Consider the following 27,994-nt stretch of genomic DNA (forward strand, 5'->3'; position numbering starts at 1 on the left):
AAGCTTCCATTGCTCGACTGGTGCTCTGTTTTCAGCTGTTATGAAAGGGGGAGTTTGCATGAATGAGAATGTATCTAATTGATAAAGACGGTCTGTTAATCGTACCCATGCAGCGGCCGCATAATGGAGCTCCGAGGTCTCAGTCAGGTGAATTCCTTAGAAGGAAAGAGGTTTAGCCGAGAGGACGCTGGCTCACGGTGAGCTTCAAATAGTGCAGAGATCAGCAGAAAAAGATGAATTTCCGAGCTGATAAGCTTTGACTCCCCCAGACAACACTCAAAGTCGAGTTCTCCTCCACTTCCTCTCTGCCCACAATGGTTGCAGCGCCGTGCTGGCTCTTGCTTGGACAGCGTGTTACAAAAAAGTGTGGTTTGGTTCAAAGGCATTAGGAGGGAAAGGGAATTTACTGTCATAGTGAAACCTGCAATTGAGAAGAATTCAATCTGATCATTTGCAGCTGTGCTGCTGTTTGCTGACAGAGGCTTTTCTGGAATTGACATAATCCCACTTTTATCATACCAATAAAAAAATCAAAATTTTGCAAATATGGAAAAAAAAATACTGTGTGGTTATTTTCAGCAACTCTTTGTTGAACACTTGGGGGCATATTTCGATGTCGCTGCTATGACGGGCAAGAGCGTGAGCGGCGGGGTGGGTTATTGGCTGTCGTTGCACCGAGGCAACGTGCCAGTGTTGACGTCAAACAGAGATGGTGAAGGGGAAAGATGTGCGTGAGTGTGTGCTAGATTGTGAAAGCAGTAATCACAAGGTCACCTGTTTAAACTCAGAGGAGACATTCTATCTGAATACATTTTTTTCCCATTGTGCTGCCAATAAAAGTGGCATCCTGTGCATTGTATTACTATAATTTTCAGGTAGTCCGCATGAACCCCGTTCTTGTGTCACTTTATAATTGTAGCTCCTTTGTGTCTGCTGTCAGAGATTCCATTATGATGATTTGGGGGCACTTTGGGAAATTGATTTGGATTTGCAGCCCTCTGCACTGTACTTTCAACTTTAGCTGTTCCATAGAGGTGCAATTGTACCCTGTCTCACCACGGTCTTATCCTTTCTGTCTCTACATGCAGATCAGCAGCTTCTGCAGAAACTGTTAGTGCTGTGCATCACAATATTTGTGTTTGTCTGAGATTTATATGTGAAATCTTTGCTGCCTGTCTCATGTTTTCATATATTTCTTGTGCTTTTTTCCTACAGTAGGAACTATGCATTTCTTTGTTATTCTGGCTAGGTTTTATGCTCAATATTATATTATAGTAAGTAGCCAACAATTATAGCAGTTAATAGCAGCTAATACTAATAGAGGTATTAACCTGACCTCTGAGTCACTGCATGCAATTTTAATCACGCCAAAAATGTAAATAAAATAAATGAAAGCAACATAATTATTTCATTAAAAATCAGGCTGTGATGCTAGCTTGTGGGTAGGAACAACAGAATACTTATTAATTTTTTCTCTCTTCTCTTTCTTTTCTCTGTAGTTTTGATGTGGAGAATGGCCTGTCGGTGGGTCGCAGTCCACTGGACTCTCAGACTAGCCCGGGTTCTGGTCTGGTACTTCAGGCCAACTTTCCCCACAGTCAGCGCCGCGAGTCCTTCCTCTATCGCTCTGACTCAGACTTCGACCTTTCGCCCAAAACTATGTCCCGCAACTCGTCCACTGCCAGCGACCTGTAAGTATTCTCGGACGCTTTCTGTATTGTTTCAGCAACAATAAGCCGAGAGATTTTTGTTTTCTGTTCTTTTGTTGGTGGGGTTGCAGAGCTGGATTTGGAGGAATATATATAGTGTGCTTAAGAGCACAAAAACTTATCTCATCATTCCAGAGAAATCAAAATGTTTCAGAAAGAGGCTGAAGATATGAAGGCGCCGAATACCTACAGATCATCTAATCTCTGAGAAACTGCAGAGTAAAACAAACTATTTTCTGAATGAAAATGAAAACTTTAAAGTTAGTTTTAAATATGATTCCAGCAATATGTTTTAAAACTGTTAGTTAGCCATGTTATCCACTTTGTTAGGTACACCAGTTATCTAGTCAGCCAATCACATGGAAGCATGCAGACATGGTCAAGACAAGCTATTGAAGTTCAAACTGAGCATCACAGGAAGAATGGTGACTTATGTGACTCTTGACATCATGTGAGGCTGGTCTGAGTGTTTGAAAACTGCTGATCTGCTGCGATTTTCCTGCACAAACATCTCTAAGGTTTACAGAGAACGATCTGAAAACAGCAAAATCCAGGGAGCTGCTATTCTCGTTGATGCCATGTCTGGGGGAGAGCGTCCCAGTTTGCAGAAGAGCATCTCTGAACGCACATCAAACAGATGCTCTACAAGAGCAAAAGAGCACAGTGGACCCTACAAACAGCGAAAGTTTGGACAAGCTTAACAAAATAGAAATTTGGGGGAGAAAAAAAAGGTTTGAAAGGGAGAATTGTGTCTCTGGAACAGGAGATCCACATCATGGATCTACAGCTTACAAATATAGAGCTTCTGATGTGACGCTATCATGTCAAAAATGGATCAAAGTCTCGGAGGAATGATTCAAGCACACTGTGGAATCAAGGCATGAAGAATTAAAGAGACCTGAAGGCAAACAAGGGTCCAACCCTGTACCATGAAGGTGTACCTAATAAAGTGGCTAGTTGTGTATTTCGTTCAACATTTTTTAGCACAACAAAATAAATTTTTCATTTAAGTCAAGGTTTGAAATGATTTGCATTTCACGAGATCACATTGATTGTGTCAGTGTCATAAATACAATAAATTATAATAAATACATTTAAAACTATTTCTAGTAAGCTCACCTAAGGTCCTATTTACACTCGAAGAACTACATGCATTTGGCAGCAGGCTTTAAAGACACTTCAGGCAGCACAGCTAGAGTTTAAAAATGTAAACACGAGAGCAACCAGTTGTAGGTGTAAATGCAGTGAAGTCGCCAGCTAGCGGGAAACATGCTGGTAACGCTACGCTAGTTCAGCAACTAGTTTCTGTCTGTTTATACAGCTGAAGATTTCTCTTGTGCAGCTAGCAGTCTGTTTGAAGCCAGAGTGTTAATGGGGCCTCGACCACCAATAGCTGTCGCTCCTTTGTTTTGAAGGGAGGAGGGATTGAAGCATTGGGAAGTCAATTGGCTACCTCGGTGAGACAAAGTGTGAAGATTGCTGTGATTTTTCTGTCTATCTCTTTGGCCTGTGCCACACTCTCATGAGTCACATCTCCCACGCTTTTCCCAAACACGATCCGAACAACTTTACCTTGGATGCTCGGCTCCAAAAGCATCTCAAGCTCAAAAGTTTGAGAAACAGTCCCAGCAACCATTTGACAGATGCTGATGTGCTGCCACCCGTGTTTCAGTCACAAACCTGACGACTACAAAGGATTTTGATATTTTACTAAACAAGGTGGCGCTCACAGTCATGCATCAAACTGTTTGCTGGACAGTGAAGGCCAACTTAGTGTTTTTCATAGTTAGCATGATTTCACCCTGAGGTCTGGAGGTCTGTGTGCATGTTGTCACCCTAAAGCTTCCAGAAAGCTTTAGCTGATCTAAAACTGGTTTCCCAAGCATCCAAAGCATGAGCTCTGTTCCTCACCTGCATGTTGTTCTAGTTATACAAATAAGTCTTAGAGGCATTTTTTGTCCCTCATAGATAAACTTAATATCCCATCATTTCTAACCTTTAGTGGGATTGGTCTTTTTTAACATTTCCCTTGAGATACAGCTTACTCGTAGCTGGGTTTATTTGTGAGACGCAATCTTGTTGTTTAAATTTAAATTTAGAAGTCAATCAAAGTGAATACTAAAACATCACTAAATGCAAGTTTAACTAATTAACTTTAGTCCTTAGATACAATACGAATAGGGGTTTTTTGCCTAGCAACTAGTGCTAGCCTTTCTAACATTCATCCTGCTCCTCTATTCCTTATTGCCAACTCTTAATTACCACGTAGTCACAAAAACAATATATCTATGAGGTTTAGCACCTTTGCCTCTAAGAAGGATTTTGTGTAACTAATACAACGTGTTGTTCTCCTTTCTTTGTTCAGCGTGATATTCAGACCAGTCACGGTCTCATCCAACTGCGACGTTCCTGCTCAGTCAAATATCCCAGTAACAGCAACCTGACTGTTGTCATGATTTGTGTGTTTGTGGTGTGGAATCACACAATACATCATGAACTGCTCTTTCCCCTCTCACGTGGCCTTTTTTTTTAATTTGCAGGCATGGAGAAGACATGATAGTGACTCCATTTGCACAGGTTAGTTGCATATGCTTGTTGCTGGTCCTTTAAGAGCTTCCGTTGTTTGCTGTCATTGAATCAAAGCCAAACTCAGGATCGAGGGTGCCAGCACTGATATTATGACAGGCGGAAGCCAGCAACCTGTACGGCAACAGGCCAAACACAGCACAGGCTTTACAGTTTAACAGACGTGGCATCAAAATGAATGTTTATACACGTATTACTTGAAACAGTTGTTTGAACTGTGTGAAGATCTGCTGATCAATGCATTTAGCCAGCAAGCAGCAAGTTACATGTAAGCAGTTCATAAAGAAACAGCCCACAGTGAAAGCATGGTGTAAACAGCTAAGCACTACACTATTCTCTGAACTCCTGAAAGCCCTGTTTTCACAGTGAATTTCATTAAAGCTACTATAGAGCTTTAAAGGGTGGATGCCCATTCACTTGTTAACAGTAGCTGTGGTGCAGTGAGCTTTAAAAAAATATTTGTTTACCGAAGTGTTTGTTATTTATGACAGACCGTCTGTCCCGTGAAGTGAGATGTGAAATATAATTGTTTCCATTCAAAGTAAATCCATCTAATTTGGGGCGTTGCGCTGTCCAGATGCTCTGCGTGGCTCCTTGCTCTTTGCTTACTCATCAGTTTGAGAAATAAGACATGGTTCATTTTTCACAGACAACACCCACACACATTCTCTTTGTGCTGAACAGCTTGTTCTTATGTGTGTGTGTGTGTGTGTGTGTGTGTGTGTGTGTGTGTGTGTGTGTGTGTGTGTGATCATCATCAGCGACCTACTAACATGATCTGTGTACATGTGATAATTCCAAACTAAAGTCCAATATTTACCCTATAAAAGTTTATCATCAGTAAACGTTAGATATGAGAGAGAGCAGTGCTTCAGCATGCTTCCTCTCTTACATCAGGCTTTTGGAAGTTAGCTGAGCTCAGATAGTACTATCAGCGACATGAAACCCTTGCATGCTGTGCCTGTAAAGTGTGATGTTTTTAAACCACTTAGCTTTTCTCTTCTTACTCAAAGTCCATTTTGCATTTTTATTTAAATGCTAAAAGTTCCTGATAGGGTCTTTAAAAAGGGTTAAAAGTTCCAAAACAAAAAAGTCACTATATTCACGGTAACAGGTAAAAAAGGTTCAACCATCTAAAAGAATGGTTCTTTATTTTGAACGAAAATTGGTTCACGTATTTTGTTTATTCATTTTTTTTAGGTTCTTGCCAGTCTACGAACGGTGAGAAGTAACTTTGCTGTTCTGACACATCTGCAAGATCGTGTGGGAAACAAGTAAGAGCACAAACACGATGTGGAGCGGATGACTAATTTGCTCTTTTGTTATTCTACCGACACATCATCTGTTTTGTGTTTCAGGCGGCCGTCAAGCAGCAACCAGCCGCCCATGTGTAATCCATGTCTCACAGGTCAGTGTTAATACCCCTGGGTGATGGGACACTGAGAGGTTCTAGTTCCTCTGTGACTAATGGTGCCTTTCTCATAGAAAATGAAAATGTTGTTGTCTTTTTAAATACATAGAAAAAGAATTAAGTGATTGTTGATTCAGGTAAATCTGAAAGATGCGCTTCTTACAGTTAAACGGATGCAAATATAACAGTGCTGGTAAATGAATGGTGAAGACATTAACAGTCAGGACAGGTGCAGCATGACAGGATCAAGTTTTCTCTTACCAAGATCAACAGCAGACCCATGCAACATGTTAAAGATGTGGATGTTTCCACAGCAGTCCCAGGTGTAAACTGCAACGTGTCTTTGTTTGACCTCTGACCTTTCAGAGGAGCCTTACCAGAAGCTGGCGATGGAGACCCTGGAGGAGCTGGACTGGTGTCTGGACCAGCTGGAGACCCTGCAGACGAGACACTCGGTCAGCGAGATGGCATCCAACAAGGTGAGGTGATTCAACTCAGCTGTGTCCATACCGATCATTAATGCTGTGAAGAAGTGCAGGTGGAAAACAAAAGCCTCTGATCTATGCCCATTTGTTTATGTATTTATGTATTTATTCAACTGAGTATCCAATCTGTGCTGTTTGACTGTCTGTTGGCAGTCTAGCATCCAGTTTTCAAGATATCATTTTTAAATTTTGTGTGATGGTAGATACCGATAACAGCTCCAGCTGAGATGATTTGGTGCAAATTGGGTCACACAAAAATATAAAAATCAATAAAAAACTAAATATTACTCGTTTTTTTCTGAAATACTACATTGACTAAAATCTTTTAACTTTTTCTTTGTACTTTAGTTTGTAGAGAGAGTACACAGACTGGCTGTGACTGGGCTGTAATAAGGTAGATGGAGGGGGAAAAGTCAGTGTGTCCTAGGAGCTTTGCAATCTACTCTCATGCATCAACTACACACGAGATTTTCAGCTTTTTCATTGTAGTGCAAACTTGCTTTCACTGTTCACAAATTACCTTTGTACAGGAAGAAAATTAGATTTGAGGCGTGCGTAAATAACACTACTGTTCATGAATGGTGCCTCTCTCCACTCAGCGCACGTCCTTGCTGGCTCTTCCTGCTGTCTGGCTGCAAACCTCCTCCTTCCCTCACTCAGCCAATCATATCTCTTTCCTCCACTCAGCCCCTTAAGCTAGACTAACGTGATTGGTCGAAGAAGGGGGACCAGCATGCGGGGCAGGGGGGGCAGGGGATTCTCGCAGACTCTCCCTCACTCTAGCTCCTGCTCTCCCTCTTTATGTTTATCATTGACAGCGTGTGACAGTAGTTGAATGAGAGGCTGCAGTCACACCCTGATGGCAGAGCTCTTCTCCTGCCTCCTCTACCTCAGCTATACCCCACCCTATCCCTCCAGCACCACCCCCCCCCTTCATCTTCAGGATTGCAGCTAGGAACTGTGGGAACTTTAATTTTTTAAATGGACTTTTTTTTCATGTCCAGACCATCTCTGCTGAGCATGGAGCAGAACTGAGTGGGGAAATTGCAGCCTATTACTAAGCAAGCAAACTTGGATTTTAGCCTCTACTAACATCAACATGCGTGAGCTGACATGCCTGCGTCGGCTCTCTGGGTTTATCTGTACTGGAGACTCAGACAGGTGAGCGATGGGGAGCCCTGCTGGCTTTCCTTGTTGACAATGGGATCTAGTGATCAGCAGTGCAGGCTTTGCAGTGGGATGAATGCTGAGTGAGCCCACCTGTCGGATCTGACTCAGGACAAGATCCACAAAGGGGCTGAACGTGAGTGTGTGTGTGTGTGTGTGTGTGTGTGTGTGTGTGTGTGTGTGTGTGTGTGTGTGTGTGTGTGTGTGTGTAGCACAGAAATGACAACAAAAAGGGCCAAAATAGCCATGCGTGTTAGAGGAAGCAGTTGTCATGATTGTCAAAAAACAAAACACGAAATCTTAAGAGGAATGATTCATAGGTGTAGAAATGGCTCGCATGTAAACAAGTGTGTGTGTGTGTGCGCACGCGTGCAGGAAGTACTGAAGCACAAAGGGGGAAGCCGTGATGAGAAGCTCCAGGAGAAATCAAACAGATGATAAACAGTTATGTAGGCTGATGCATGTGTTTGCGTTGGCCTGTATGTGTGCCACAAAATAGCCGTGCAGCCACTGCAGCATCACACTCTCACCCAGATCCCCTCCTTCCTCCCTCAGCCTCCACCTGCCGAGACTGTTACATAATCAGTGTGGAAACTACCGCCCATTACTGCCATTAAATTCAACAGCGAAACACTGAACTCTTTTAATTTATTAAAACTTCATGAAAATTTCACTTGTGTTTTTGTTTTCCTACAAACAGTGCACGTGTTTTTGTTTTTTGTTTTTTGTGCTTAGAGATATTATAGAGATATTGTAGCTTGTTTTGATTTTTGTATATATATATATGTATATATATATGCATATACGGAGGTATATCAAAGGGTATTCATGGACTGTAGGCTGGGAGCATAATCCTATGAGTGCTGTACTGCTGGGGTTTCCCCACATTTTGTTTCACTCTTAATCGAAGGAAAAACAATGAAACATTTGATTTGGCTGTGAAGTTTTTGGGGCTTTAACAGTGAAAATGAATAAGGAAAATACAGATGTGGGTCGTGCCCATTAAGAACTTGCTAACTTTTCTCTACCAATGCAAACAGCTTACTGGACTGAATTATGGAAGTCTGAAAAAACGATGCGTACTGACAGTTTAACAAATGGAGGCCTCAGTAGCATGTGCGATCGTGGCTCAAGAGTTGGGAGTTCGCCTTGTAATCGGAAGGTTGCCGGTTCGAGCCCCGACTTGGACAGTCTCGGTCGTTGTGTCCTTGGGCAAGACACTTCACCCGTTGCCTACTGGTGGTGGTCAGAGGGCCCGGTGGCGCCAGTGTCCGGCAGCCTCGCCTCTGTCAGTGTGCCCCAGGGCGGCTGTGGCCACAATGTAGCTTGCCATCACCAGTGTGTGAATGTGAATGTGAATGTGTGAATGGGTGGATGACTGGATATGTAAAGCGCTTTGGGGTCCTTAGGGACTAGTAAAGCGCTATATAAATACAGGCCATTTACCATTTACCATGTGGAAGAACACTGCCACAACAGCCTGGCACTTCCTCCTCATGCTGGTCATCACCTTGGTCACACACTGCTGTTGGATGGCATCCCATTCTTCAACCAGCATTTCTCGCAAATGTGGTTGTGTTGGTCGCACAACCTGCATCTCTCTGCATTGAGATAACAAGCCTTATTTTTCAGTGAGGGAGATGCCGCCCCGCCCCATCACACTACCTCCACCAGAAGGTCCACCAGTCAGCACAGTGTTGTCCATGTCCTCTTAAAGCTTTGATCCTACAATCCAATAGTTGTAGGCAGAATCTGGACTCTTCACTGAACATAATGTACCTCCAAGTGTTCAGGTCCCAGTGCACATGTTGCCAATGCCAGCGTAATGGTGTAGTGTAATCTTCTTGGGACACCCACTTCATGGCCTGTCTCTGACATCCCAGACACCAGCTTGAAGTTGCCTTATGGCACGGGCCCTTTCCAGGTCAGTCAAACGTGGCACTTTTAGAGCAGACAGACACCACCTGACTACTGTAGCAGGGACCTTGCTCACAACTGCTGCTAATCAGGCACCCAATTGTTAGCATCTAGGCTACTGGAAGCTCAAAACAAGAGTCAAGAAGAGTTTTAATATTGTCAGAGAAGATTTGCCACATTTTTCATGGGCACAACTCACATACTGAACTATTCTGCTCGACCCACGAATGCATTTTCTTTACAAATGTGGCATCATTTCAGAGGAAACAGGCTCTCCAACAGTATAAGATTTATTCGCAGAAGCATTGTTGCAACAAAGAAGTAATCGACCAAACCCAGATTTCCTTCATTCATGTGCCAAGTTTAGTTCTTGGCACTTAAAAGAGGTTAAAAAAACAGAACCAAACCCAGTATAATAAAGTAGATACAAAGAGATTCAATCAGACCAATGTAGATACTCTGAGCAGGGTGAGGAACAAACACTTGTAAATTATCTAATAACAAAGAAAAAAATCTACAGTTTGCTTAGTAGTTAATTGAATCTATTGTAACAACGATCAAACCCCAAATTATTCAATATCTAACTCACAAAACTAAGATATATAAAGAACAAAGATAAATGACTCTAGCTATCTGCCCTATGGCGTCACAATACTTGGTTTGTTCCGATCAGCACCTCCTGTATTTAATAGCACCGCATGCTGGAGGAACAGCCCAGAGGCCTCAGCAGCCAAACAGACTTCTAAAAATGAGTCAAACCTATAAAAAATAATGATATGCATACACTACATATAAAACAATTTCAGTAAATGCAAATTAAATGAGTGTGGTGTATGAGATCACAGATTGTGTTTCCTCATTTAGGGTTATGTATATGAGCCATGTGTATCAGGTAACTCAAGGTAGCTCAAGTGTATTGTGTAAAGCGTGGATGCATGGAGGTTACCACCTTCATCACAGCACCTCGTCTTCTTCCCTCTATTTTGTTACACAAATAATGATTTGTTTTTTAGTTATGCGATCTTTCACCTGCCTCTTCACATTTCTCCCACGTTTTTGCAGTTACAAAAATCTAAGCAAATTAGTAATGTGCAATTTAAAAGCTAAAATGTGACATGCATCCATTAGGTTGTCTGTAGTAACATATTAGTCATTTTTTCCGTTGACCTTTCATGCACTGTGGGTTTGTTTGTTTTTGTTTTTGTTTGTCCTTGGAAACCTTTTTGTTTACCGTTTTGTCTCCGTGTTTAGAACATGAAACAAATTTCATTCAAACGTTGGAAAGTGCTTCTGTGTTTGTTTTGTTTGGTCCTTCTGCTTGTTTGCACCCATATTTTGGTAACGTAGTTTGCTACACATTTCCTCTGTTGGTCTAAGAGTCAAATGAAGGGAAGGAGGCATGTTGTATTAGTGTTTATAGTTACAGAAAGGATTTTGAAATAAAATGCCTTGCTACACACATGCACACCCATATGCTTGGTGTGTGTTTGCAGACTAACCATGTGTTGTTTATGGTTTTGTCATGTCTACACAGTTTAAGAGGATGCTGAACCGCGAGCTGACACAGCTATCGGAAACAAGCCGCTCAGGGAATCAGGTGTCAGAGTACATCGCCAACACCTTCCTCGGTAAGTTAGAACTTTGAAATCTTGTGAATGCAACGACTGAAGAAGGATTTTCAAATTGATACCACAGGTGTATCTACTACGAGGCTGAGGGGAAACACTGCCAGTAAACTAATTTGCTTCTTTGCATCTCCTTTTTTTCTTTTTTGCTCTTCAACATATTTGAATGTTAGGAGGTCTTCTTGTATTTTGTTGGAGTGGATAAAAATGTGGTTTGAGGATGAATAGGGACAAAAAAAGAAGACAGAAAGAAGGGAAGGGAAGGAGAGGATGACTTTCCAAAGGAACAGGGAAAGGGAATTTTACTATATAGAAGAAGGGAGTCATTGTGTGTGTGTGTGGGGGGGGGGGGTTTCTTGTACATGGAAATGAAAAGAGCGTGTTTCTGAAAGAAGGTGAGGACTGTGTTAACAGGACAGATGGAGAAGGTGAGGATTTTTCCTTTTTCTGAAAAAGAAGGAGGCGGGGCTGCAGACAGCATTCCCGGACACATTGTGTGGCGTTGTCACGGCAACAGGGTGCACATTATTCAACGGCGTGCCGTATGAATAGGAGGCTCAGTGTTCAACAGCCCTTCCGGCAGGATGGTCCGGCTGAACGAGGATGGCGCTGTCAGTCGGACGCCGTTTTGATATGAGTGCCTCTTCTTCAAGTCTGGCTGCGTTTGGAAATGAGCACCATGGTTTTGGGTGTGAGGAAGAGAAGGCACTGTGAGAGAGGTGAGAAAGGCCAGACAGCGCCTCGTGTGACGCTGCCACTCAGATCGCTGTGCATCCTTAGGTGCCGTGTGCTCGTATCTGGATTTCGTGCCTCTGTGCTAATGAAACACAATGAATGGAAAATACCGAAGAGGATGTGTGGACGTGAGGTAAAGCTGGCTGTCCGTGATGTCACAATGGTATCATTATTCCCTTGGTTTGTACCCCCCAAAAAATGGATGAGTCGTCTTCAACACAGCCATGTCTGCTGGGGCAGTACCTCTGAGTCAACAAATCATGTTGAGATGATGCTGATACCGTCAAAGGAAACCTTTTGGTGTTTTTGTGTTTTTGCCTCAAGGACTACGCTCTCTAATTTGGGTTGAAAAACAAAATCTTCTGCCTTTGATCTTAATCAAGTGTGCTTTGTCATCAAACTGCTGGGAAACAGATGGTTTTTAACCATCATCGTTACGTTTTTGCTGCTAGTGTTCTTCACCTGCTGCCGTAAAATCTGTTTTCATGGTGTTTTTGTGCAATACTTACATTAATTGTGTTTAGTTGGCCAGATCTCTCAGCAAGCACTGCAAAACCAGCAATGTTGTTGCTCCTTTTAGCCTTGTTTTATTATCTCAGCTACGAACAAATAGATTTCGGGTTTCTGATCAGGTGGTGTGAACTGAGTCTCATTGTCATTATAATGATAATGTGTCATTATACTGCTGATGAAGATGGGTTTACACATGTTTTCCGTATGTTTAAGTTCCTTTGTGCAGGAATTCATGTGTTTAGGAAAATGTCAGGTTGCACAGTGACGGTTTCCTGAATTTTAGCTCTGTGCACCACTACAGTGGGTTTGAAATGAAGAAAATGATGCAACTGACATGCATACTTTAACCATTTAGGATTTGCCACTATTTTTATACAGTCTTTGTAAGTGGAAAACAATATCACAAATATAAATTAATTGCTTAAATTCATGGATATCACCAAAATGTGGATTTCTGCCTTTATGATTATTTACTGCAGGCTTTCTGTTTATTCAGTAGTCTTAGCTTAGTTTAGCTTAGTTTGTAACATACTTTACTTCTACATTGCTTTTACACTGATGAACCCTCAGTATTTTCTCTTGATAACTTGTCTATACAGTAGCCCTGGGAGTGGAGTGTTTTGCATCCTGCTGCACGCTGTGAAAAAGATCTTCTTTACCATGGACAGGATCCTTTGAAAATCCTCTGTAGTCTTTCATGGATGTCCAGGCTTTTCTTTTTTTTTTTCTCAGGTTTTCCATAAACTGTTGGTTGTTGAGGTGGACTTGTATTATCTATGTTAATAGCAGTTGTAGTAACAGCTACTGTTCACAATGTGTCAACTAAAGTCCTAGTAAGTCTATAAAGTACACCTAGTGGATGTGACTGCAGCAACAATTGAAGAATCACAAGTTCCAGCTGCAGTATTGAGAATTTGCGTGAGCTGTTGCAGTCACACTATCATCTAATACTTACAGAGTTAAGTGTTTCTAGTAGTGCAATGATTACTAAAATATTGACAGTATTAGTAGTAATTGTAGCAGTAGCTAAAAGTATGCAGACACATCATCATATACTTCCCACTGTCTAGGGCAGATCTACAATAGTTCTACAGTGATAGGAGGCCACAGCAAAAGCAAAATCATTGTGATTTTGTGCAATAAACTTGGAATGTCATCATCTCTGAAATGGTTGTTGCAAAAACAGGGACCAGGTCTGCAGCCACTTAGAGTCAGTTCCTGTCTTGAAAGTAACTTTGGGCTGTTAAGGCGGAGCATTGTGATCGAATGGCAATAAGATGGAGTCAGCCTCCTATGGGTTTGCTTAAAATGGGTCAAATTAGAAATTACATCCAATATGTAAAATGTTTGTGGCAATATGATTAACTATGACAAACTGGCAAAAAAATTGCAAGTCAGTTGCAAATCCGTCCACCAATAGTGATGTAGTAGCTGCGCAGTAACACTAGCATTCAGCAGCCAAGCTTTTACTAGGAGTACAACCACTTTGCGATCAATTGAGTTCCCAATTCCAAAGAAGCGCATCACAAATGAGGTACGCTCATCGGTGCATGCTTACTCAGACTGATTGCACCGTGTCGGCTGCGTCTGTCTGCATGTTTAAATCCGAACGTACCTTTTTTAAGAACTTTGCCAATCTCTCTGCGAGTGATTGCAGTGAGGAGGTTGTCGTCCTGTTTTTAGGTTCATGAACAGCTGCTAACAGCAGTGTGTCTAAATGACAGTCAGACCCGCATTATGTGGAAACAGGGCTGCTTCATAGAAATGGCTACATTGTGGACAGTTTGGTGAGTCAGTTTAACAGATCTGAGAGAACTTGTGATTTTTTTGCGTTTGTCAGAGTAAAAAGCTTTGCAAAGATAAGAAATCCAGCGTGATTATCTCCCTCTAAATGTAAGGCAGGTAGAACTGAATAATCAAGTGGCTGTGTATTTTAAATTGGTTGAAGACACAAGTGGATGCAGTGAGCACTCTGTCACGGTTTTTCTAACACCTACAGATCTAATGGATCACATCTGGCCATAACATTACGTGTCTGTTCATGTTGCAGAGAAACAACATGACGTGGAAATCCTTTCTCCTCCTCCGAAGGAGAAGGAGAAGAAAAAGAGGCCGATGTCACAGATCAGCGGTGTGAAAAAGGTCACACAAAGCCCGGGTTTGGCGCCTGCCTCCATCCCTCGCTTTGGAGTCAACACACCACACGAGAACCTGCTAGCCAAGGTGGGTTCGCGCATACGCTGCAAAGACAGAAAGACACAAACACACCTACAAATGCGCTGTGTCATTACATGCTCTCTTTTATTTCTGCAGCAATTTGAGGATATCGATCGTTGGGGTATGGATATATTCAAAGTAGCAGAATATTCTGGAAACCGTCCTCTGACAGTGACCATGTACACCATTTTCCAGGTAGAAATCTGTTCGCTCCACCAAAGACCAGAATCGACCCAATTTGTGTCTCATGTTTATCTTGAATGCTCCTCATCAATGTGACAGGAGCGAGACCTTCTGAAAACCTTCGATATCCCAGTTGACACCTTCATCACCTTCATGATGACCTTAGAGGACCACTACCATGCAGACATAGCTTATCACAACAGCATCCACGCAGCTGATGTGGTGCAGTCCACCCACGTCCTCCTCTCCACCCCAGCTTTAGAGGTGAGCAAATAAGGCATTATCTAACCCTACCAGCTCCAGGGCTCTGATCTCTCAGTGGACCGAGCAAAGCTCCACCTACTTTTTCTTCTGAATAAATTAATTTTCTCTTCCTCGTTCACCTCAGGTGGTTTTCACAGACCTGGAGATCATCGCCGCTCTGTTTGCCAGTGCTATCCACGATGTTGACCACCCAGGAGTCACCAACCAGTTCCTCATAAACACCAGTAGGCTTCTGTCTTTCTATTTAAACAGCACACAGCTTGGGGTAAATAAGGACAGTTTAAAAGTTGACTGTTAAGAAACTGTAGCTAAAAGCTTAGGATTAAAGCCGCCTTTCAAAGAGGTATTCCACCAAAATGTCACTAAGGATCAAAAGGTGGCATTTTTGTATCAAATACCAGATATGAACACTATTTTCTAAGTATAGTGAGAAAATAGGGTCAAGAAGATACAGTAGTACATATATCAGATCGGAACGCCATATTCCCCGAGACCTCAGGATGATATATTTATCAAATGGTGGAGGCAGACTGATCTGAGTTAACTCACAGACCCGAAACAAAATGCATACCTCTGTGTCACTATTCCACTTTCTCATACAAATACACGCCACAGGTTTTCTATTGATTTTTATTGATTTCTGTTATTTTTGTTCCTTTAACCCTTTGATGCATGAATTATGACAACCTCAATCAGTATTTTTATTCATCTTTAGACATGAAAAAAAGATTTTTGAACTTCATTTTTTTTAAAACATGTACTGTTCAAAGAGTTTTTTTTACATGTCCACTTAGGTGGACAACATCAGAATCAGAATCAGAATACTTTATTGATCCCTGGGGGAAATTATTTTTTGTTACAGTGCTCCATTATAAACCAACATAAACCAACATTAAGACAAGACAGACAATACGCTAACTAAGAATAGTACAATATATACATATATATACATACATAAGTCACTCATAAATAAATAGCTGGAAAAGAAACATGTGTAGTTGTAGCAGTAACCAGTGTGTTAAGTGGATGCGTTGTACAGGGAGATAACCACAGGCAGGAAAGATTTCCTGTGTCGTTCAGTGGTGCTTTTCGGTAATCTCAGTCTCTCACTGAACGAGCTCCTGTGACTGACCAGCATGTCATGGAGTGGGTGGGAGGTGTTATCCAACATTGTCTTTATCTTGGACAGCATCCGCCTCTCCGACACCACCTTGAGGGAGTCCAGCTCCATCCCCACAACATTACTGGGCTTACGGATTAGTTTATTAAGTCTGTTGGCATCTGCGATCCTCAGCCTGCTCCCCCAGCATGCAACAGCATAGAGGATCGCACTGGCCACAACAGACTCATAGAAAATCCCGAGCATTTTCTGGCAGATGTTGAAGGACCTCAGTCGCCTCAAAAAATAGAGACGACTCTGGCCCTTCATAAGTCATACGTTTTGACTTATGAATTTGGTATGGAGTGACACATCAGTGTCTACTGTAGTGGTTTATGTGCAAGTGTACCATCAACACTGACACAAATACAAGAACACAGCCTTTGACTAGCTGTCCACTGTAGTGACCACTATGCATTAAAGGGTTATTTCCTTTATTTTAATATGTCTATTTTAATCTATATGGATCTCTGTAATCTGCACATTTATTTTAGCAGCTTTGTTCAGTCGTTATCATTAATAATAGTTTAGATGCAGCTCAGAAATGTAAAAACAAGAGTCTGAATTGACGATGTAAATACATTAAAGTTGAAAATTAGCTAAAAAAAAAAAGAAAAAAAGACGTACAGATTAAAATCAATAATAATTACAGCCAAAATATTTTAACATGTTTCCTTAACTTTTCCAGTCTTTAAAATACATAGTAATACATAGAAATGATGCCAGGTCAGGTTCTTTATTATATTTGCACACTGTGGCACATGATTTAATTCCCAGTGGGTTGCTGTGAGCTCCGATTTACATCAAGCTAAATAAAGTAGAATTATCTTCAAGGTGTTCTGTTTTTTGTTTTTATGGATTTCTACCTCCGTTTCTCCAGGTTCAGAGCTGGCGCTGATGTATAATGACGCGTCAGTTTTGGAAAACCACCATCTCGCTGTGGGCTTCAAACTGCTGCAGGAGGAAAACTGTGACATCTTCCAGAACCTCAGCAAGAAACAGAGAGACTCTCTCCGCAAGATGGTGATTGACATGGTGAGAGCGCTGCCCTTTTTATGCGATTTATATTATAACATTAGTTATACTGTCCCTTTGAAATGTGATCGTTTCAGTTCAGTTTTTTGTTTGTCTTGTGAATGCTTGCTGACACACTGAAAAGTCTTGTTGGTAATATATTTTTCCTGAGAACAAAATTGCAGCTTCCTTTTTTTCGCATCTACAACTGGACGGAACAAAGAAAACCAGAAGGTTGTGAGCTGAACTCAGAAACATAATTTTTGCTGTCGCACATCACATTGACATAATGCAATCCGTAGCCGCTCACCCTAACCCCCACAAACATAGTAACATTCAAATTTCTGGTCCCCACAAAGATATGTAAACATGGTACACACACACACACACACACACACACACACACACACACACACACACACACACAGAGATCAGGTGTTGCTCAGGACTGCTGCAGTGAATCTGATAGATGATAAAACAGCCTGTGTGCATTTGCTTTGTCAGCATTACATTTTGTAACCCAGGCACTGTAAGACAACACTTCACTTCCTGCATCTATCCTTCCTTTTCCTTGTAATCACAAGGAAGTCATCTTTAGGTTGAGCATGAGACCTTTACAATTGTAATGCATTGTGTGTATTTGTGTGGTTGCTGTCCTCTGTAGGTGCTGGCCACAGATATGTCCAAACACATGAACTTTTTGGCAGACATGAAGACAATGGTGGAGACCAAGAAAGTCACAAGTTTGGGAGTCCTTCTACTAGACAATTACTCTGACCGTATCCAGGTTAGAGCAACTCCTGCTGGCATAACACTTTAATAGTATATGTTTAAAAATAATTATTATACGTTGTATTTTTTCAATTATATACATGTGCAAACCATTTGTCCATTCAGTGCAATGAGCAGAAGAGAGTTGTTTCTGTACATTTCACCATTAGGTCTTTAATAAAAAGGATTTTGGTACTAAAATTGCTCAATGTGACAGATGAAAACTATGCAGTGGCTCGAAGACACTGGTGTCAGCGTGTTTCCATTTTGACCTGTGCACAGCTGTACAGCGCGCACTTAAACCAGGCAGTCTGTGTGAAGGTGCTGCCATCTACTGGACAGATTAGTCATAACATCTGTACAGTTTTGCTGAGTATTGAGGTTCTGATGGAAGTAAAAGGTTTTGATCATAGTAATAAAGAATAAAGTTGGGTATTTAACCTCTCAGTACAATGAAAATCTGTATTGTTTTGTTCTGTGTTCATCTTGTTTCTAAGTAATAAATTGTGTAATTTCTTTAAAAAAAAAAAAAAAAAAAGAGGTAATAAATACCCCACCTCCTTGACAGCACTTACAAAATGCAGTTTGTTTGAATAAACAGTAGTTTTTACTGTCAGCAGTGACTGCTGCTCTGAATGGACAGATTTAACACCCCAAAAAAAAAAAATGACAGTAACATTAACTAACTTTCTTAGCTTTATGAGTGACTGTTGCCAAAGCTCAAAATGTTTTTCAAACTGAATTTTTTTCTGGATTATTTTTACAGTTGAGATTGCATTGCATCTCTAACATTGCCCAGCATGACACGCCACATCTGACTGCGTTTTTCTCTTCCAGGTTCTGCAGAACATGGTCCATTGTGCAGATTTGAGCAATCCAACCAAACCGCTGGAGCTTTACCGCCAGTGGACGGACCGCATCATGAAGGAGCGTTTCACCCAGGGAGACAGGGAGCGGGATAGAGGCATGGAGATCAGCCCCATGTGTGACAAACACAACGCCTCCATAGAAAAGAGTCAGGTGCTGACAGATGGCAAAGTTAACAGATGTTTTAGTCTCATAATAACCTGTCTACATAATGCTTCCATACATAATTGCAATACAATAAGCAATGAGCTAATATATACGCCTTCATAGGTTGAATCTAAAAGTACAGTGCTGTGCATATCTTTAGCCACCCCTCATTTCCTTGTGTTATGTTTCCAAGGAGGCAAACTTTATTATAATACTTTTAAAGTGCTCTTGAGCAAAAGTTCTCCAGGATTTCTGAAAGTCTTTCAAAATTTTTCTTTAGACATTTGGATGCTTTTTCACTCACTTTCAGTTCAGGCCCTGAACCTGACCTTTTCAAATGGATGTGCTGTGCAATGCATCTGGCTCTAGAGCTGATGCAGTGGAAGAGTGGCTGTCAAGAAGCCATTCTTAAGGAAGGGAAACACAGAGAACAGCTGAGGTATGCCAAACTACATAAGAACAGGACTGAAAATGAGAGAAAGTGCCACAGTGAATATCTGTAAAACACAATGGAGGCTCTTGTCAGCATTGATGGAATTATGACCACAGAAAAGTAAAGTTAGATTTTGATCCATCATGCAGCACCATCTGGAAAGTGTCTAAATGGCACCGGTTTTCTTTTTGAGCATGACAAAGATCCCAAACACACTGCCAATGCAGTAAAAGCACACCTGGATAAAAAAAACACATAATCGAACACTATCAGTCATGGATTAGCCTCCAACATTACTGAAACAGCAAGCAATCCTCACTGATTGTTCAGCTGTTTCTGCCTCATATACTTCATTTCTATGTATATTTATATTTCTATAAATTGCTGCACATATTTCCCATTTTTCTGGGAAAAATATTTAAAAAATGAGGAGTGGCTCAAGACTTTTGCACAGTTTGTTATTTTTCCTACGTGTCCTGAAACCACCTCTCCAGTATTTACTCTGCAAATGTGATCCTGTTTGTCCTTTATGTATCGTACTCCTGTCACGTTTGCTGTTGTAATATTGTTAACATTACTATCATAACCAGGTGAGCTTCATTGACTTCATTGTGCACCCGCTGTGGGAGACCTGGGCCGACTTAGTGCACCCCGACGCTCAGGACATCCTGGACACGCTGGAGGACAACAGGGAGTGGTACCAGAGCATGATCCCCCGCAGCCCCTCGCCTTCCACCCCAGAAGAGCACCAGGCTGAGGTGGGACCAGCAGCTTTGGGAGCAGGCGCACCCATTCCTTCTGGAGGAGGAGGAGGGGACAAGTTCCAGTTTGAATTAACTCTGGAGGAAGAGGAGGAAGAAGAGGAGGAGGCAGATTCTGACCTTGAGAGCCCCATAGAGAATGAGTCTCAGTCTGCTGCGGAGAGGCACCGAGACTCCTCCTCCCCATCTCTTTCCCCAGACCCCCGCAGCAGCAGCAGCAGCGGCAGGTACCGTCCCCCTTCGCCTCACCCATCTCGGACCTTGAACCTGGCTGCCATGTCGGTGCGGAGCCCCAGCCCTCAAAGAGCGCCAGTCTCCCCAGGGCGGGAAGGTGCTGACACGGACAGAGAACTGAGCCAGGAGGGCGACGGAGTGGCCTGCCTGCGTTTGGGCACATAATGACCAGCACAACCTGCCCTGCCTGAGAGACATGGGTGCTGGATGTATGTCGATGGAGGCAGGGCAAGCCTTTACCAATAATGTCTGTAAAATCACCACAGTCCCTTTACACTGGAGACACCCACTCTGGAGAACAGAGGAATGTTCCCCCTCTGTTTTAGGTTTCGTTTTTCAGCAGGGAGAATAGTTTTTGCCTATCTTTGGGTGCCTGATAGGCCATCCTGGTTTGTTATAGCTTCAGTTTGGAGAGTCCCAGACAGAAACAAAGAAAACGAAACTGCTGCGTTTATTCTGGGAAGAAGAACGAAGCTGAGGCCTGTTCTCTAACAAGAGGTAACAAGGTAAAGGAAATGTCTTCCTTCAAAATAACTGTGACATTTGAACGCGAGCAGCGAATGAGGACCGCAGTGGTGTGACAGGGTCTTGGAAATTATTTTGCACCATAATTTCAGTTTAAGGTATAAAATTATTGAGTCCTCGTTGGATTAAGTGAGTCTGATTTCTTTAAGAATGATGTGAGAGATGAATCATTTTACCAAATACGGGATGTAAATGAGAAAAATCGGTGGACCTTAACCTCAGGGTATGAAGAGAAACATAAATCTAATGTAGCACAGATGTACTGGGTACCCCCTAACCTGACCACCACCCCAAACAGTCTTTCCAGTTTGATTTACCTCCAAGCTGGACAAATGAGACTTTAACCCATGGTGTGTCTCTACATTTAATCAAAACCCTTTAATATACAATTTGGCAACTTACATACTTAAACCAGCTTGTAGCACCACAGAAACTGAACACTGAAGAAGACTTTACCCCAGTCTCACCTGTTGATACTATAAGACACCACCTGTATAATTAGTTTAAGCTTTATTTTATTTTGTACCTGTAGTGACTTTTAATGATGTCATTGTTCTGTTTTGATTTTCAACCTGTTCCTTGTTGTACATTAGCTGATCTCGTCTGTGGTTAAGTGCTTAAAAAGCATTTGTTTTGTTCGGTTTTTTAAATCAGGGTGCCTCCAGTCCGCAGTAGCACTTTACTGTCTCGGCCATTTCAGCTCTTCTGTTCAGTCACAAAAAAAGGGCTTCACCCACTGTAGGCCTGCTGATCACAAAAACACAGTACAAAGCATTTGACTAAAGGTACCAGAAGGCAGGGCGGGAAACTAACCAGCTTTCACAAACTAGCGTCTCAACAAAGGATTTGATGGCGTGCAACAATAATAAAGTTCCTATTCATCTACCGGTCAGATAATATTGGAATTCTAGGACTGCATCTGTTTGTTTTGAGACAGTCCAAAGGTGTGCAAACTCCAACAACTGTAGGTGAAATATAAAACTCAGCCTCCCACCTCAGACCCAAACTGAATCCGATTCTGAATATTTGTTCTTATAAAAGAATAATGCTGGCAAAAACCTTCTTTTTTAAATAATCAGCAAACAATGAACCACTGCTATAACAAAGTATTGTGTGGCATCTGTTCTATAGATGTTCCATAGATGCACATGCTCCCTAATTATAATTTAGTCCGTTTTCATTCAATCTTATTTCTACCATCCTGATGAAAATGTGTCCAACAAAGAAACTGTTGATTTTTTAAAGGCTCCCACATGTTTGTTGGGAAACACTATTCATGCAGTCACATTATTTCTGTCTGTACTGCTACAATTAAAATCAGCAGCTCCAGCTACTACTGTTTTGAAGCTCTGTGAACTTCTATGCTCATTCAAATGTTTTGTTTTGTTTTTAAAACCAACATTTGTGTAGTTGTTTTTGTGGTTATATTTTATTAAAGTGCTTATAAGAGATTAGAGAGATTACTGAGGAGATCTGTGCTTATGTCCAGGGAAATTTAAGATTTACTGCTTGTTTCTTGTAAAAGTAACAAGTAATCTACTATATTACTTCTGTAACACGTGTATTCATCATGTCTTTCAGATCAGATAGAATTCCCAAAACTCTGCGAGCATCCTGTTAACTTCCCTCCAAGGAAGCCACTTGGATGTTTGACAAACTATCAGTGTGTGCATTTATAATGGCTGATAGATGGAAATTTAAAAGCTTCAGCCATGCTATAAGTCTAGATGTTGAGGGCACCTGAGCCATCAACCATCTGATCTGAACAGAGCGGGGAAGACAAACCAGCAGCATAGTTCATCACAGGCTTTGACACCTGTTTGATTAAATCATACTTGAGCTCAGAGCACTTTATAAAAGAGGCCCTTGCTGTTGATTTTGTTTTTGTAGGTATTTTAGAAAATGTAAAAAATGCCAGCCTTATCCTTTAATGGTAAAATGTTGTTTCGACACACAAACCTTCAAACCTCAGTCAACAGTAAAACATGTTTACACATCTGAACTAAAGATGCTGCTTCTAAATTGTTTTATTTTCCATAAAAAACCCAACGAGGATCTTTGAATTCTAAAATCCCAGCGGTGTGTTTTCCTACCCTGCCGACAGATACCGATGTAGAGATCAGAGAGAGCTCAGGTGGCAGAAACAAGTCACCTGTAGTTCATCCTAAACAGACTGTGCTCCATCAGCTCTTATTTGGTAGATAGTGCTCGACTGGGATAAATGTGTGCCACAAGTGTTGACAACACACAAACACCTGCCAGCCTACAATGCTGTACATTTTTACACTAGAGATTTTAACCTGATGATTGTATCAAAGTCATTAACTTTATAGTGTTAGTTTTTACAAATGATACATGTTAACAGTATTTAAGGCAAACAATTCAATAGATTTTGTGCAGCTTTGGATCCGTCTGTTCAGTTCTTTCCTAATCAGATAGCTGAGACTCGAGGATGTGTGTATTTTCACGTGTTTCATGACTTTGTCTTTCTGTACCAAGTACACATTCAGCCTAGAACAGTGTTTGTCGCCGTCACTGAGGTAGAAAGACCGGGAAGTAAGCAAGCACTACGCAACATACGATGCACTTCCCAGTCAGGCAGTAGTAGAAAACACTAGTCCAACAGTATTTCATTATTTCAGCTAGTAAGCTTTATTGATCAGCCTTACGTGGTTTATAAACGTTTTGAGCCTTGTGCTAAAGGACCACTGTGATGATTTCGAAATGCTGATCCTCAGACTGTTGTTCCATTCACTTTTCCGTGGAGAAAGAGGAAAGTGGGAAAACTGTTGCCAGACTTACATTTTTTTGAGAACGTTTACAAAGTGTGCAAAAGAAGATTTTTTTCAAAGGCTCCAGATTTAAAGACAGTTTAGAGGTCTAATAAAATAATTGTGAGTAGATATGTCATATTAAAAGTGTCTCCTATTAAACCGTTCACATTGCAATCAGAGCAGTTCAGTTTTTACAGTAATTTTTACTCATTAGCATATTTAGATATCAGTATCCAGCTGACCACAGATGCCTTCGTATGACAAAAGTGTCTGCATTTGGCTAGTTTTATAATTATCTAGAGTGTAACAGGCTGAATGTAAGCCAGTGAACCTCAAAGCCTTTGAGCATCACCCGGAAGAGTAAACATTTTCAAAACACTGCATTTAAACGTCTGTTTTTTTTGTTACATCATCAAAAAACATGTATCGTGTCAAAAGTTGGTTTGTCAGCCATTCGTCAAGATCCTTTGGTTTTGATCCAGTCAAACAGCTTTCTATGAGGAGAAAACCTATTTTAGTTACATTTTTGCATAGTGTAGCAATGTTCACATGGCTACATTATCAAAGAGCACAAACAAAGAGCAAAAACAATGGTTTTACCCCCAAAAGAAGTTTATTATATTTGTACTACATTTAATTAAGGAATAATCGTCCAAAAATGTAAAAATACATTCAAAAATTTGGCTTCTGAGATCAAACTGATTTTTCTCAGATGTGGCACAACAAATAATGTGTTTCCAGTTAGTCATCATTTTCTCTTATTGTAACACAAAAATGAACAAATTAAAAGCTCATATTTTTATCCTGTGTGATAGTTTTAGTAGATATACAGCAACAGTTTTCTGACAGCAGGTGTAATTTGCTCAGCACTGAACAGTCTGAGGAGTTACAGCAGGTTAAACTCAGCACCGTGGCTCTTTGCAGGAAGACGTCAGTGCCATACAGCGCCATCTGTGTCGGTGAGCGGGAGCGTTCCCGCTTCTACACAGAGACAGTGTTGCACTGACACCGCCTCCACCCACGTCCATGCAGTCTTGTTCTTTCAGCCTCTGTGTCGTGCAAACTTCTATAGAGATATTTATTCTTCAGATGTGTCTGTCGATACAAAGTACTGTAACGTAGGATGTCTGATTTTATGTTCTGGAGCCTAAAAATCAAGTATACTTCACAAGTATGTATCCACCTGCCACTCCGATGTTTTTGTCAGAGAAATTAAATCTATTTTTGTTTCGCATTTTAAGCCAAAAGAGTCTCGGGAGTTCAGGGTGTTTTAAGTGGAAAATGCCAATAAATTATATGGAAATTTTTATCCTGTGTTTGGCTGCATTTGTTATTATAAACCATATTTGAATTAAAAGACAACTTAGTTATCTGCTCTGTTACACAAGAAAGTTATAATACTCTATATGCTTACGTTTTCATAGTATTAACGACAACACTGAAACAAACTAAACATTAGTATGGCTAATTTAACGTGTCACATTTGGCTGTTTGCCTGTAGCACTGACATAACTTTATTTTTCATGTTCAGCAGAAGCTTCTGTCGAGCCGGACCGGAGCTCCAGCGCAGGCTGGAGGTTTCACCCCCTGTAGAAGCAGAAACATGCACAAAAAGTCAGACGCTAGAGTTGTGTTTGAATCAAAGCACTTCATTCACAAATACATCTACTCACCTTGTAGAGATGACAAACCAGTTGGAAAAGGGACGACATTGCTTTGTCTTCATTCTCTTCTGTGTATTCCTGTAATAAGGACAGCACTTAGTGCCAGCATTTCCTTCTGTAAACCCCACCAAAGGTATTAAATTCGCTTGGAATATTTGATTATCTAAGTTTTCCTTTTTAAACTTTGAACCCAAATTATGAAATTTAAACTTACAACTCTGTCCACAGTAATAATTTCAGCCTTGTCATATCAGTTATGAGTTTAAGCAGCTGATAGGGACTACATGATTTTTATACTTTTAAAAGAAAAAAAAATTAAGATCTTTTCACTTCAGCTCTTACAGATTTGGTGTATTCTGAACAACTGTAGAAACTAGAAGTGCAGAAAGATGCACAAGCCTTGTCTGAAAACATGAGTTAGTTCATATTCTCTGCAGCTCAGAATTAATTTCAAATTCTAGCTTTTTAAAATGAGAAGCAGATAGACCTCTCAGTATGTTAAACAAATCTCAGCTTGCGTTTTACCCCATTGAAGGTGATCCAGGGCACATGTGTGTGTGCAGGGTTCAGGGCTCTGGTCATAAGAGCGTTGGCACGCATCAGCTGGTATCCCAGATCTCCTTTGACACACGAGTCAACTCTGGACCAGGGCACAGAGGGAGCATACAGCCGGAGACACTGAGAAAAGAAAAAGAAAACAAACAGAAAAAGCAGAAGGGCAATGACATAGCGAATGTGATGTCCCCTATCGGTCCGTTCAGAATTTGAGCAGAGCATTTGTGATTGCCATTTCTGCTTTTTGATGTCAGGAGCTGTTACAATCCTCAGTTACAGAGTAGGCCGTCCTTTTCTCCTTTCATTTGTTGTTTTTATTTAATCAGCATCAGAGTAAACATCACACTGTATACAATTAGACTTGAAACCAGGGATTGAGACCATAAACTCATCAAGAAACAAGTTTTCCCGAGGACGTGAATCAGGTTAGCAGGGGGGTTATTTTCTTGATGGCCTGTGCTGGCTCCTCAGGACCATGAGCTCAGCTATCACAGTAACAGTTGTGATCACTGGAAATGAAAACGACCCTTATATCAAATAAACATTTTTTTCTGAAGTTACTCACAGACTGTGCAGCGCTCAGAACATCTGCAGATGACTCCATGCAGTAGATGATGTGAAATGCAAGAGAGTGTTCGGTTAAATGGAGGATGCAGGCCTGAGGAAGAGATCAATCAGTCTAGAAGACCCAGCAGAAAAAAAACAAAACAAAAAACACATGCAAAGTTTAAGCTGTTCAAACCTCGATCATGTTTCCTCTGCATTCAGGCTCTCCGTGCTGACAGGTGAAGGGAGAGTTTGCTGAGCGACGCTCCTACAAGAGAAACAAAGCCTAGGTTTATTCAGGTGAAACATTTGTTTTTGTATGCTGCATGCATCAACAGAGGAAGGACTGATGGACCTTAGCATTCCCATAGGGCACCAGTGTGACAGCCATGATGTCCTGCAGCATTGTCCAGGTAGGGAAAAGCTGCTGAGTGATAAATTCTCTGGAGTCTGGACACAGACTCTCATAGTACAGTGTGACAGATACTCCAGGGACAGCCTGGTTTGGCCTGGTAGCATTAACCTCCATACACTGTTTCTCCACCTACAAAACAGAGTTGATGTCATCCCATTTCAGTAAGAAGACAAATAAAAAGTGTTTTTCATAACTTACATGATTTACATTTACAGAAAACACTTTTCTGAAGCTCATCAAACACGCTCACATACAAGTTCAGTGCTGAAGAACATTTCCATGACATGCACAAGGATTAATTTTTAAAAAGTAACAAATGTGACTTGAACCATTTTGCAAAGTTTAAAACACAATCATTGGAAAACTGAAAAGAATAGCTCTTCGGTGCTCTGAGCATTTTCTACATTATTGAAATAATAAAGAGGAAGGACAGATTAAAATTAATAAAAGACACAAAGCTCAAAATGGTCTAAGGAAGCGACACTGCACATTCATCTCCTCCTCCAGACTCTGTTTTCTCTAAACTGATTAGGTGTTTGCATGATTTGACCTCAAGCTGCTCTGTCAGTCACATGAACAACCTCTGGTGTTGAATTTCTGAGGCATGACTCTTATTAATGTCCAGACCAAGGAAACTTTCAACTCCACAAAAACTGTCCTCTATACGACAGTGATGAATGATACCATTTGGGTGCACAATAGCAATATTAAACTTTTCCTCTTGTTTTCCTGCTAGTCCTTTGCTTTAAAGTGTTTACATTAAGAAGACGCTTTCATACTGAGAGGACCATTTTACATTCTACTGAGTAAAAGCACACGAATAACGTATAAAAATGGAATAAACTTCTTAAATCTCGTTCAGCTGTGCTTACTTGTGCCTAGCCTATACTAAACAAAATTACTAGTAGGAGCATAGATGACCCCCAGTGTGGTCAGACTTACCCTGCACTCTATCGCTATTTCCAGGGACCTACACCACTGGGAGGGAGGGTAGCGACAGGCCGGTTTGGGATGACACATCCCGAAACCGCTCCGTTCAGTATAGACGAGCAAAAGCACAGCCAGGATTCCCGAGAGCTTCATGTTGGCATCTGCAAAGGAATCCACACAAATCTGAGAAAGTAGGACGGAGAATATCGAAGATGCTCCTCACTGGAACCGCCCAATCAGCTGATTGACTACAGGTGTGAATGCTGCCTTCAGTAATCCTCGGACATCACCGTTTCTGGCTCCGGAGTATAAGGGAGTAACAAAATAATGATCTGAAAATGCTGACAGTTTGATAGGATTTAATATATATTAGTATTTACTTTAAAA

General features: G+C 41.2%; 2 protein-coding genes across 5 annotated transcripts in view; one reads left to right on the top strand and one right to left on the bottom strand.

Annotated features, from left to right (window-relative positions):
* Positions 1–24,729, top strand: part of LOC146692848 (3',5'-cyclic-AMP phosphodiesterase 4C-like) — an 82,226-nt gene extending 57,497 nt beyond the window's left edge. For 2 of the 4 annotated variants that reach the window (XM_085433065.1, XM_085433068.1), the window contains exons 2-16: positions 1,500–1,691; positions 3,125–3,166; positions 4,250–4,286; positions 5,496–5,569; positions 5,654–5,703; positions 6,073–6,185; positions 10,810–10,903; positions 14,199–14,371; positions 14,462–14,560; positions 14,648–14,812; positions 14,937–15,036; positions 16,852–17,006; positions 17,650–17,772; positions 18,594–18,776; positions 19,794–24,729. In XM_085433065.1, the coding sequence (XP_085289191.1) occupies positions 1,500–1,691; positions 3,125–3,166; positions 4,250–4,286; positions 5,496–5,569; positions 5,654–5,703; positions 6,073–6,185; positions 10,810–10,903; positions 14,199–14,371; positions 14,462–14,560; positions 14,648–14,812; positions 14,937–15,036; positions 16,852–17,006; positions 17,650–17,772; positions 18,594–18,776; positions 19,794–20,363 (2,170 nt within the window). In that variant the 3' untranslated portion in view covers positions 20,364–24,729. The remainder of the gene's footprint in view (positions 1–1,499; positions 1,692–3,124; positions 3,167–4,249; positions 4,287–5,495; positions 5,570–5,653; positions 5,704–6,072; positions 6,186–10,809; positions 10,904–14,198; positions 14,372–14,461; positions 14,561–14,647; positions 14,813–14,936; positions 15,037–16,851; positions 17,007–17,649; positions 17,773–18,593; positions 18,777–19,793) is intronic. The other 2 variants (XM_085433067.1, XM_085433066.1) reach the window with 1 other exon arrangement.
* On the bottom strand, positions 24,089–27,994 carry LOC146692849 (gamma-interferon-inducible lysosomal thiol reductase-like). The gene is made up of 7 exons (XM_085433074.1): positions 27,620–27,994; positions 26,618–26,806; positions 26,459–26,530; positions 26,282–26,374; positions 25,687–25,839; positions 25,171–25,239; positions 24,089–25,084 (listed from the first exon to the last, which is right to left on the bottom strand). Exons 1-7 carry the CDS (start codon positions 27,758–27,760, stop codon positions 25,025–25,027), a joined length of 777 nt encoding a protein of 258 aa, XP_085289200.1. The 5' UTR covers positions 27,761–27,994; the 3' UTR covers positions 24,089–25,024.

The sequence above is a fragment of the Copadichromis virginalis genome, linkage group LG15 (assembly GCF_057382275.1).
Source record: "Copadichromis virginalis isolate Kocher_CV1m ecotype Utaka linkage group LG15, C_Virginalis_male_GT1.1, whole genome shotgun sequence".
NCBI classification, from domain to species: Eukaryota; Metazoa; Chordata; class Actinopteri; order Cichliformes; family Cichlidae; genus Copadichromis; species Copadichromis virginalis.